Consider the following 13,127-nt stretch of genomic DNA (forward strand, 5'->3'; position numbering starts at 1 on the left):
GGACATGGCAATTAAGAACATGGGCTGCTTTTCTGGAGGACCCAGTTTCAACTCCTAGCAATCACATGGCAATTTACAATCATCTAATAGCAATATTATTATTTTTAATAATACTAGTAATAATAATAATTGGAGTTCTGAAGACTCCAATCCCTCTTCTGACTTCCTCAGGCACCTGGCATGCACATTATACACAAACATACATGCAGGCAAAACGACTCTATTCTATGTACCTAGCAACTTCCTCCCATTCACTTTCAAGCTTAAAGATTTTTTTACACTGTTTTCCCCAATAGCTTAAACTATTTTTTTTTTTTCGAGACAGGGTTTCTCTGTATAGCTCTGGCTGTCCTGGAACTCACTCTGTAGACCAGGCTGGCCTCGAACTTAGAAATCCACCTGCCTCTGCCTCCCAAGTGTTGGGATTAAAGGCGTGCGCCACCACTGCCCAGCTTGCTTAAACTATTACCAGTTCTCCCAAACCTGTTTTTCATTTCCTCATCATTTTGATAATATGTTTTGCTATAGATTATTTTAGATGGACTATATCATTTTCCCATTAGACTTAGATTCTTTAGAAAGGAAGTGCCTAGTACCATGGTTGGTGCAGAGTAAGCATTTGCTAGATGCTATCTGTGGCAGTACTGATGGTGACTATGGTTGCATTTGTTTACTTGAAAATACCCGACAAATGCAATTTAGGAAGGAAGGGCTTATTTTTAGGCTATCCAGTTCCAGAGTACAGTCCATGATGGTGGGGCCAATTTGGGCAACAGGAGCATGAGGTAGCTGGTCACATGCATTCAGTCAGGAAGCAGAGTGAGATGGATGCTGGTCATCACGTTGCTTTCTCCCTTTGATTCACCCAACACTCGGGGTAGGACCCCTGCCCCCTTCACTTAAACCTTTCTGGAAATATTCTTCTAGACATACTCAGATGCATTTCCAAGGTGATTCTAAATCTAGTCATTGACAGTGGACATTAACCCTACAGATGAGGAAATACAGAGCAAATCATGTTAAGTCTTCATTGACCATCATCATCAGAGTCTTGTCATGTAAGTTTAATTAACTTTCCCCCCCTCAAATCACAAGGGAATACACCAGCAGAAAAGTGAATGAGGCAGGAAGAAATTTTTATTGTTTTAATTTTAATTGTTAAGGAAGGGGGATTTGAAATCTAATCAGAGTGAGTAGCCAGAAAGAGGCAAGGTTGAGAGAAGTGGGTGTTATAGATTTGTCCTAGAATGTACTATGGAAGAATAACTGATACCCGTTTCAGCCTCCAGAACTCTCCAACAGGCTTGACTGCTAGAAAGGTTCTTAGTATCCCATTTGAAAAGGTTCCAGTAGCACTCGGGAAGAAGAGTAAGGTGGCAGAGGAAAGTGGATTTTGGTTAGTTTGAGGTTAGCCTGGTCTACAGATTGAGTTCCAGGATGGTCAAGGCTAGAGAAAAACTGTGTCTCCGGGGGAGGGGAGGGAGGGAAGGAGAGGGGGGGAAGATGACAGAAGGGGGTTAGGGGAGGGAGGGGGAGAGGGAAGGAAAAGGGGGGGGGTAGGTGGAAGAAAGGGTGCCAGCAGAGGCTCTGTTACATTCCTGTGCTGATGGCAAATTGGACTGTTCTCCAAGACCTCTTCCAACTCTACAATTCAGTGCTTACATTATACATTTCAATAATCAGAGCATGACCTGTGTTGAAGATTGCAAATGGGAAACAAATAGCCTTTAAAACAAAACAAAATGAAACAAAACAAAACAACTACCACCACCACCACTACCAAGCCCCAGAAGCATCTTTGAACAAATTGACCCACCAGCCAGGTGTGATGATGCACTACTTTGAGTGTTTGGGAGGCAGAGACCACTCTGGTCTACACAGAAGAGCTCCTGACAGCCAGGGTCACATAAAGAGACCCTGTCTCATACACCCTTCCCTCAGGATTTACTCTCCAAAGTAATTCTTCTAGTTTTGAAGATGAATTGTAAAAAAATTTTGGCAAGTGAGCAGCAATCAGATCTAGAGGTTTGCACTTTTGCTATAGGAACTGTCTTAGTTAGAGTTCTTATTGCCATGATGGCACACACAACCATCAAAGCAAAGGAAGGGCTTATTTGGCTTACACTTCCAGATTGTTATTTACCATCAAAGAAAATCAGGACAGGGACTTACACAGGGCAGGAAGCTGGGAGCTGATGCAGAGGCATGGAGAGTACTGAGTACTTGCTCAGCCTGTTTGTTTTCTTACAGACCCCAGATGGCACACCCACAATGGGCTGGACCCTCCTCCATCAATCACTAATTAAGAAAATGCCCTACAACTGGATCCTATGAAGACATTTTTCCAATTGAGGTTCCCTCCTCTCAGATGACTCTAGGTTGTGTCAAGTTGACACATAAAACTACCAGGACACTAAGGGTAGAGAGGAGGGTTAGGATGGGCTTTGTTTCACTGAGGCTTCAATTTTGTCTTATTAGCTGTGTAAGATTTGTCTCAGTATCTTCATCTCAGAAATGCAGCTAATAATACATTTTTAGAGTTGGGATAGAGATTAAATCAGTAAAGAAGTACCCAGCCAGAACATGATAGAGATTCTAAATTATATTTTTTTTCTTGCTTTCTTTTTTACTTAGAAAGAATAAAGAGGTCTTTTTTTGTTTTGTTTTGTTTTGTTAGTTTGTTTTTGCTTTCTTTTAAAGGCAGAAGAAGTCTTTGCACTGAGGATACAATAGTGGTTTCCACTTTTAGCAAAAAGTTGTGTGTGTGTGTGTGTGTGTGTGTGTGTGTGTGTGTGTGTGTAAGACTGTTAACGCACAAGAGCCACTGTATGCATGTGTGTGAGATCACTTGTGAGGCATGGTCTTTGTTGTTTCTGCTGTTGCACTGGATACTCCAGCTAGCTGGGCCAGAAGCTACCATGGCTACTGGATGACTCTTCAGTCTCTTATTCTTTATATTTTATAGCTATTTTGTGAATGAGATTGCTTTTTAAATTTCATTCCCAGCAAGTCTGTTATTGGTGTATAAAAGTACTACCAATTCATATATGTTGATTTTTATATCCTGAAATTTTTACTGAATTCTTTTCTTTTATTTCTACTATTTTTGTAGTTTTTTTTTTTCTATTTATTTTCACATCTCCTGCAAACAGTGATCATTTGGCTCATCTTTTATTATTTGGACACCTTTTACTTCTCTTACCTGATGTTGTGATTAAGACTTCCAGCCCTGGAGCCAATGAGATGGTATAGTGATGAAGACACTTGCAGCCAAGCATGAAGACCTGGGTTTTATTCCTGTGGCCCACATGGTAGGATGAGAGAGAGCTGACTCCTTAAGGTTATCTTTTGACCTCTACATACATGTGTGACACATGCACACACACACACACCATGGTATAAGACACACATTTTAAAAAAGAATCTAGTATTTTACTTCTTACCACTTCTGCTTATGTTGCCTTCAGAAGGCTGAGGCATGAACATCATGAAGTTCAGGCTGGCCTGAGATACAATGAGTTCTTGGCCAGCCTTGGGTACCCTGCTTCAAATAAATTAAATAGTAATTCTAATTAGCAACATTGAAGGATTTAGCTGGATGTGGTGGTACATTTCTTTATACCCAGCTCTCAGCATTCATCACTCAGGAGGAGGCTGAGTCAGGTTGATCTCTATAAATTCTAGGTCAGCCTGGTCTACATAGTGAGTTTTAGGACAGCCAGAGCTACATAGTGAGACCCTGTCACAAAATAAATATATAAAATAAAAAAAGTTAAAGGATGAACCTGTAATTTTCCTCTAAGTCAAGTTGTCTGAAATGACAAAGTAGGAACATGGTTGGCTGTGGCATACAATCTCTCACAGGAAGCTGATACAGATTTCAGTCTTGAGACTGGATCACTTAACTTCCTGGATTACATTCCTTGACTTTCTTCTTGAGAAGTGGCATATCTCTAGATTGCTAATGAAGTGACAAGCTGGCTACTTCAGTTCTGAAATAGATCAGGGTAGAGTGATGAATTTTCTCTGGAATTCAAGAGATTTCTGTAATAGCATATTAACAAAGATACATTATTTAAGCTCCAATATTTACAGATCCTAAAGAAGCTTTTAGGGATTTAGGGAGTTAATCTTTGACTTTAGAAACCAGCTTCCTACCATTAGCCTTCCAATGAACATCTAGAGCCTGCATGGAGTACTTAGGTAGGCACGTACACTGCTAATGTCAGTTGAGCTTGGTTGTCTTACTGGATATATTGTTGTAAAATATGTGAGAACTTTTCTCAGAACACTTTCTTAGCACTCTGCACCATTGCCCTGGTCTGACCCCATGTTCTTAATTGTCAGGCGTGTGTCAGATGCTCTCAGCTGGACTCTGTCTCTCCTCCCTTTCTGCCTTTTTTCTTTTCAATACAACCATCAGAATGACCCTGTTTCAAGCACAAATAAGATTATGATGTTCTTCTGCTAAAAAACTCTGTGAGTGCTGCTTGCTTCACTCAGATTGAAACTGTAAGTGCTCACAGGAGCCTAGAAGGCTCTACATGAACTGAAGAGCACATTCTCTTTCTGACTCTTGGCTGCTACTGCGCCGCTTGTTCACTCCAGGCACAGTGGCCTCTTCATTATTCTCCAGACATATCCTCTATGGTCCTCAGATAGTTAATATTGTCATCTTGATAGGAAATAGACAAACCTCTGTGAGGGTGTTTTTAGACTGGGTTATTTGAGGTGGGAAGACCTACCTGACTGTGGGTGGTGTCACAGGATCTTGGTCTGAATAAAAAGGAAGAAGCAAGCTGAACACCAGCATCACCTCTCTGCATGTAAGTGTGGCCAGTTGTCACTCTGTGCTGACATGATTTCCCCTCAGGGAGAGACTATACACTCAAACTGAGCCAGGATAAGCCCTTCCTTAAGCTGTGTTTCTGGGATATTTTGTTACAACAAAGAGGACAGTAACTATGTACTTCCCACTGTAGGGCCTTGGGACTGAGTGGGTTTTTTTCTTCTTTGTTTTGTTTTCTTTGATGCTCTAAAGACTTTTTCCTATACTGTCTACTTGGTTGCCACGTATTTCCTTCAAGCCTCTGGATCTGGAACCTTTCAGTGTATTTTACCTGAATATTGTTTAATATATTGTAGTGATCTAACTGTAGTGCACCTCTGATGTTCTTTTTTTGAGAGGGTGTGGAGTTGAGACAGGGTTTCACTGCGTAGCCCTGGCTGTCCATGAACTCACTCGGTAGACCAGGCTGGCCTCAAACTCAGAGACGGCCTGTCTCTGCCTCCCAAGTGCTGGAATTAAACATGTGTGCCACCACTGCCCAGACGTTTCTGTTGTTCTTACATTGTCTAAAGGTTTTCTTTTTTTCTACACTCTAGACTTTGTTTTGATATTTTTCCAGTGCCTTTTCCAGGCTCCATGAAAGTAGGCATGTTTGTTTTATGTACTGATACTGATACAATTTCTAATCCTGTGTGTGACACAGAGTTGATACCTAAGTATTTACTGAATGGATGAACGTTGAGATTAGCCCTAGAACTCGTCACTATGAAGCTGGTGGAGTGTTTTGGCCTGAGCTGCCCCATGTTTGGGGGCCAAAATGTTGCGGACCACTCTGTCAGTGTTGGAACCCATACTGCCAAAAGCCTTGGGGGCTAAATTGTTAGAGCCCATACTGTCCCAAGCAGCTCCAGTCTGCGGGTCAGGGTTCAGCAAGAGAGAGAATGAGGATGGACTTGAAGAATGGAGACTAGACAGAGTGTGATTCAATCCTACTTATTCTCCAGTCTCTCTTCTTCTCTCCAAGTCCCAAGTCTTGAGTTCCTAGTTCCTAGTCTCTAGTGCCTCCAAGTTCCAAGTTCTTCCTCCAAGTGCCAAGTGCCTAATACCTAATAGTTCTTCTTCCAAGTTCTCTAGTCCAAGTGTCTTCTTCCTCAATGCCTAATTCCTACTCCAAGTTGTACTGTCTAATGTCTAATAACTAACTCCAAGTTGGTCTCCAAGTTGTACTGAACTCTTCTGTCTGCCTCTCTTCTTTTATATGTCTCACTTCTAAGCCACACCTTTAAGTCATGCCCTTAGATCTTGTCTCTAAATCTGATCTCTAAGTCACGCCCTTAAGTCTCACACACCCAAGGGAAAATCCTGGGTATCTAAAACAAGATGTTATCAGAGTGTGCTCAGCTGTTGCAGGCTATTGTAATCAAATCTCTTGTCAGGGTATATGGCTCAAGATGGCTGCAAAGATGATAGCCACCTTCTGTTGGCTCCCCACACCTTACAGAGGCATAGTCTCAACTGGGGCTTCCTCTTCTCTGAATACTATACTGTGTCTAGTTGACATGAAATTAACTAGCATAGGATGCATGCCCAATTGTTGGGAGCCGACTTTTAGCAGAAAGTGGCTAGAAAGCAGCTATCAACTTAGCAGCCATCTGGAACTGAGTGGCTGCCTGCCACTCTGGCTGGTGGGGAAGGGGAAGAACCTGCAAGTAAAAAGTTTTAAAACCTGAAGGGGAAAAAAAAACCCTAAAACCAAAATCTTTGAAATACTCCCTTTTCTAAATTATAATTATTTGTATGCAAATAGTTGTTTTGCATGCATGTCTGTCCACACATCATGTGTGTGCCTAGTGCCTATAGAAGCCAGAAGAGGATGTCAAATCCCCTGGGACTGAAGTTATAAATTGTTGTGAGCTGCCATGTGGTTACTGGGGATTGAACCCAGGTCTGCTGGTAGAGCAGCCAGTGCTTGTAACCACTAAGCCATCTCTCCAGCCCAGACTCTGATTATTTCTTTAGAAATGAATTCTAGAAATAAGTATTTAAAAGTAGATTAGATTGACTACTAGTGAGGACTAGAGGATTGGGAGTAACCAGTGGTTATAAACTTTCTATTGAGAATGGTAAATTTTAGAGACATAGAGGACAGTTGTACAACACTGGGAAAGCAATGAAGTGCAGTGAACTGCCCAAATAATATACTAGCTTTTCTCCTGATCACTGTAACAAAATACCTCAGAGAAATAATTTATTTAGTTCATGGTTTCAAGAAATATATTCCATCATATCGGTGAGGGCATGGCATTGTAGCATGATCTGTGAGGGCAGAGCTTGAGCTTGGTCACATCATAGCAGCAGACAGGAAAACCAAGATGAGATGTGAAGCAGAGCCAAGTTATAATCCTCAGGGTATGTCCCTGGAGGCCTGTGTCCACTAGCTAGGCCCTGTGTCTCCTAGAACAGTGCTAACAGAGGGGGATCAGCTGTCAAATGCACAAGCCTATAGAGGGACAATAAGCATTAAAATGATAGCAAGTGGTTAAAATGACAAATTTTATATTTAGACATTAGAGTTTCAACAACAAAACTGTGTAGGGCTGGCTAGATGGTTCCGTGGGTTAAAGGCCCTTGCCACACAAACCCTTTGACCTGAGTTTAATGCCTGGATTCCACATTCAGCATAAAGGAAAGACTTGGCTCCACTAAGCTGTTCTCTGACCTTCTCACATGTGCAGTGATATGAGCATTTATGTATACATACGTGCACAAAAATAAAAACTTTTTAAATAGATTTACTTTTTAGAAAAATGAATATATGAAAACAATCTGAGGGCTACTGAGATGGCTCGGTGGGTAAAAGTGCACACAAAATAAATATGGTAATAATAAAAGAAAACTGTATGAACAAAATAGATACGTTGCCTTTTGGGAAGAGAGTAGTATTGTGGCAGGAATGTGACGGTCAGTTTATGTTTATTGTATGAATGTCTATACTGTTTCTACTATCCTACAGTGGAGAGACAGACATAGTGCATATATTGCTTTTTTAAAATAGAGTTGCACTATTTTGTGACTTTTCTCTTGAAATTTGAAAGCTGTTCATGTATACTGTCAGAAATAGCCTGTGAAGAGACTGAAAGCCAAGCTTGTGACTTAGATGGTTTCCTGTCCCCTTGCATAACTAACTGAGGCTTTTCTTATGTCTCTGTAGGTTACCCCACAGCCTACCCAGCAGCTGCTCCTGCCTACAATCCCAGCTTGTACCCGACCAACAGCCCCAGTTATGCTCCAGGTAAGCAACAGGTGGGGCAGCAGTGGCAGAGAGGATGGAGGTAGGCTTCCATTTGTAACGACAGAGTCACCAGTTGGCCCTTCTCTTTACTTTGTCCTGGAGTCAGCCAGTTCTGGGTTGATTCTCTTTGGAGTCCCCTCTGGGAACTGGGGCAGAGCAGTGTCTGGGTGGGAGTAGGAGAAGAATCTCCTTTATTCTCTCTGGATCTTACGGGTGGCCCCTCTCTCCTCTGCTGGAGTATATGAGACATGCCTCCACATCTTAGAACCACTTCATCCCTCTCGAGCCTGAGGCTGCCATTGGGAATCCTTCTCTCTCTCTCTTTTTCGTTGTCCCTCCCTCCATTCCCCTTCCCTCTCCTTCCCTCCCTGTCCTTCTAGGGTATACATTTGGAATAGAGTGAGAGACTTGCCACAGGGTAAAGAGCCTGTGTTCAGGCTGAGACAAGTTGCTTGTTTTTCAGAAATAGAAGCCACATAGCACTTGAACATGGGGTTGAAATCCTGAAGGAGGAGGTGCTAGGCATGATGGTATATACTTCTAATCCCTGCACATGGAGGCTGAGGCCACAGGCTGAGGTCATCTTGAGTTCATAGTAAGAAAGAAACCAAACAACAACAACAACAAAACAAACAAAAAACCTAAAGAAAGAAAATATTGGAAAGATTTTTTTTCCCTCTTGTTTTGGGGCTAGGAACATTATTGGTTTTTTTTGTTTTTTTTTAACCACTGTTCTAATTCCTTGGCTCAGTCAGTGTTAACACCCAGGAAACATGATTGGGGAAGGAATGGGCTCTATGGTTAGGAAGTCCTCCTCCCCCTCCTAGAATCTCTCTTAGCCTTCTCCCTAGATGTGCAGCCTTGGACAAGTTACCTCTCTTTTCCAAGATTCACGTGTAGATACTTACCTCAGGGTTGCAGGTAATTTATGTAAGTTCTTTATTCACTCACTAAGTATTTGTTGAATATCCTCTATACTGGGATAGAAAAAGTAAAAGTTGTCATCTTTGCCTGGAGGCACTTATAGTTAATTTTGGATTCTGGCATATTAATAGATGTACTACATTTTATTAATAACTATATTAATATTATTGTATCAATAAATTGTACTATAATATAGTGGGTGTTAAAAAGAACACATATCAGAACAGAGGCAGAACCACATTCTACCTGGAGGTAAGAGTAGGGACTTCACAAAGGAGCTATTAGTAGAGATTTGAGGCAGAAGTAGGAGGTGCCCTTGGAAGCACACAGGGAAGAAAGTAAGTTACAGGGGCAGAGCATGGTAAAGGCACGTGGTGTGGAATGTGGCACCCTGAGTCTAGAACTGTGAGAGTGAGAAGACTGAGAAGGACTGGCTGAATCTGAGCCGCATATTACAAGGAAAAAATATGGAAAGGCCTTAAATGTCACATCCTCCCACCTCTATTTTCTTAGTAAGTATTATGGGATTGAAACACCCGCCACTTCCCCCCGCCCGGGAATTCTTTAATTCAAGCTCCCTGTGGTCAAGACATCCTGGAAAAGAGCTGTTCTGTCCCACATTACCTGTTTTAATTGACAACGATTTATAGACTAGAGCCTTTGGCAGATTTCCTGTCCATGCTTTTCTGAGACAATCTGGAATTCGCTATACAGATATTCTTCTTCTTCTGAGGTATTTAAGGCAGAAAAGAACATGGGCTATATGTATAGACGTATATTTAAGCCCTGGAATTACTATCATATTACACACATGCTGTGAAGTTACAGGCAGCCCCTTCATTTATTTTTCTTTGGCTTGTTTGTACAGTCACAAACTATTCTAGGCAGGCGTGGTGGTGCACATTTATAATCTCAGTACTTGGGAGATAGTAGCAGAGGATCAAGAATTGAAGTATAGCCTCTGCTACATAGCAAATTCAAAGCTACCCTGAGCTACATGAGACCCTGCCATCCCCCAAAGAGAACTTATTTATGCATAATAAATAATGATAGATATGTCTTGCATTAATACTTTTGTTCAGCTATAATCAAACAACTCGAGAAAACAACTCAGAGAAGAAAAATATGTTTCAGTTCACCATTTCACAAGGCTCAGCTCATGATGTCTTGGTCCCGTTTTCTCAGGCAGTGCAGAGAAGAGTCTGAGACTGTTAAAAACATGGAGAGTCTGGAAAACTTCTGCTATGTGAAGAATATTACATCATGGTTCTGGAAATGTGGCAGAAGGGAGCTGTTCACTTTGTGGCTGATAGGATGTAGGGCATGGGAATGTAAAAAGCCAGGGCAAGACACAGCCCTGACCTGCTTCCTCTGTCCACATAGGGTGTTTGTTCTACCACATCCTCATAATCTCCTCCAATGTGGAACGTATGAGTGGATTAAATGATTCATTAGGTCAAAGCTCTCTTGACCCAGTCATCTCTAGAAACACCCTTACATATACACCTGGATGTGTGCGTTATCAGGTTTCTAGATGTTTCTTAAGTCAGCCAAATTAACCATCATGGCAGGTGTGTTAAGTAGTTTATACAAACCTTACTCATTCTAGAAGGTACTGTAGGTGATGCTCACTTGAAGAAACCACCATTACTGTCCTGAAAGAGTTAAGAATAATGACATGTGAACTAATATCTGTAATGACAGCTCAGTGTTTTCTATTCCCTTTAATAAGTAAGATACATTATTCTCCTGCCACAAATCTGTAATAGTAGGCAACAACAGTATAAAAACTACACTAATTATCTGATAAAATAATTAAATCAGTGAGCTCTATCTTAAAAACTAAGAGAACATCATGACATATCACAGTACATAAGTGATCTCAATCCAAGCACTGTGAAATCTGTGAGTGGGCTTTGTAACCTAACCTAAAGTAGGAGATGAGCTGTGGCAGACTTTCTGGTGAGGTCACGAATACAGAAAAGTTATTGTCTTCATAGTCAGGAATCCTAGTGACCTCACTGGCTGTAGTCAGGGAGGTGGTGAGCCTGGGAAGCGGTGTGCAGTGACAGAGAAAGGAGAGGCGATGTATATAGCGTGGTAGTATGCTTTCCAGAGATAGCTACCAGGAAAAGAAAAACAAGGGCACAGTGTACAAGGGATGTGCAGGTGAAGGGGCATTCAGGTGTAAGTGTGATTAAGTGTGCACTGGTGGGAGGGGAAAATAGAAGACAAGTCAGAGATGCCAGAGTAGCGTGGAGGTAGGCCTCCCAGCAGCTGCGGTGGCAACAAGGTCTCTGATGTTCATTTTCTTTCCTCTTTTGGGAAGTTGAGTGACAGAAGGTAGAATATCTCCAATGCAGGGAGGCTCAGGACTAGCATTAGAGGTAGTTGAAGTGAAACCTCTAGTAGTAAGTTACCTCCTCAAGAGTATTCAGCACTTGTGCTGAGAGATTTTAGGATTAAGGATCAATTTGGCAAGTAGCTGGCAGGACTAGGAATAAAACTGCTATTAGTCCTGGAATGGTAATGCACGCCTTTAATCCCAGCATTTGTGAGACAGAGGCAGGTGGATCTCTATAAGTTTAAGGCCAGCCTAGTCTGTATAGTCAATGAGTTGTAGGCCAGCTAGGGGTACATAATTGAAACCCTGTTTTAAAACAAAAACAAAACAAACAAACAAAAAAAAAACCTTGTGATTAATTCAGTGTTTCCTTTGTGTCGGCAACAATTTGAAACTCTTTGTGGATATTAACTTGTCTTATAGTACAATAAACCAAGTACTTTGTTTTTCCCAATTTCCAATTGGGAAAGCAAAAACTTACTGAAATTCAGCATCTAGATCTGCATTCTGGCGTCCTGCCACTGCACCAGAACTCTTAGCCGCTTGTCATTGCTGAGGCAGTGGCCAGATACTGAGTGTTAGACAGGAGCGGCCAGGCTGGAGAAGAAGGCAGTGCAGAGAAGAGTCTGAGACTGTTAAAAACATGGAGAATCTGGAAAACTTCTGCTATGTGAAGAATATTACATTTCAATACGAAAATAAAAAAATAAGCCTCTACCTAAAGATTCGTGCTTTAAAAAGTCAAGACATTTCTAAGCTATGATTAAAGTAAGCCAGACCATTTACTCAGAAACCAAAATCCACAATAAGGGATTGTACTGGTGCATTGTGTTAGAAAGCCCCACACTGGCCAGGCATGCTGACACATACCTATTATCTCTGCACTTGGGAATTGGAGACTAGAAGATCAGAGTTCAAGGCCATACTTAGCTACACATGAGTTAAAGATTGTCTTGTACCACATGGGAGACCCTGTCTTGAAGCACACAAAAAAACAGGAAGGAAGGGGATGAGGGAAGAAGAGGAATCAAACTGAAATTAACCCTCTTTCAAATGTTTGTGTGATATTGAAACACACACACACTCATGCTCACATACCCAGAGCTGCATCTGTTTCATACTGTGTGATGCTTACCTCTTCTTTCATAGGTCTGACTATTAGGGGACCGTTTGTAATGCAGGGCGGTGCCTACAGGGAGCCAGGCACTCAGGGTTAAATTTTCTTCCTTCACGGAGATCAAGCAATTGCTTGGAGAGGCCCTATTTTTAGCAGCCTTTGTGCTCCTTAGATTCATCTGCCCAGGATACAGGGGAAAGCTCACTCTTTCATTGGTTCTGAAAAGCAGTGTACTACCTGGGCTTCCTCCCAAGTGTTTGCCAATTTTAGGGATCATATATAGGTATTTAGCCTCACAGGAGACAAGAGCTTGCCAAGAGATCTTTTTCAGACTCCAGGGAACAAAGGGTTTAACATATTCCTGATAATGTAATTTGAAAATGAAAGAAGACTAAATAGGAAAATAATGTCAAAACTTTCTTATAGAAGCATGTTCTCATCTCTTGTCTCATTTGAGTTAAATTATATTAAGTATACATAAAGTTTTCCCAGTCCCATTTTGGAAATAACAAACCTGGGGGAAAGTAGAGGAAAATCTCTGTGCAAGACAAGTTATATATGTACCTTTTTACCTTTGTCTTGTAAGCTAGAGTTTCTTGCCTCCAGTTTAGCTCAGATCAGATTGAATAACCTTCAGAATTAAGTTTTAAATGCTATGTAT

At 41.5% G+C, this 13,127-nt stretch overlaps 1 protein-coding gene across 2 annotated transcripts in view; it reads left to right on the plus strand.

Moving 5' to 3' along the window:
• Fam168a (family with sequence similarity 168 member A) overlaps nucleotides 1-13,127 on the plus strand; it is a 142,123-nt gene that overhangs the window by 107,043 nt on the left and 21,953 nt on the right. For both annotated transcript variants that reach the window (XM_034499029.2, XM_034499022.2), the window contains exon 3: nucleotides 8,001-8,081. In XM_034499029.2, coding sequence (XP_034354920.1) covers nucleotides 8,001-8,081 — 81 coding nt within the window. The remainder of the gene's footprint in view (nucleotides 1-8,000; nucleotides 8,082-13,127) is intronic.

Source organism: Arvicanthis niloticus, chromosome 1 (assembly GCF_011762505.2).
Source record: "Arvicanthis niloticus isolate mArvNil1 chromosome 1, mArvNil1.pat.X, whole genome shotgun sequence".
NCBI lineage: Eukaryota > Metazoa > Chordata > Mammalia > Rodentia > Muridae > Arvicanthis > Arvicanthis niloticus.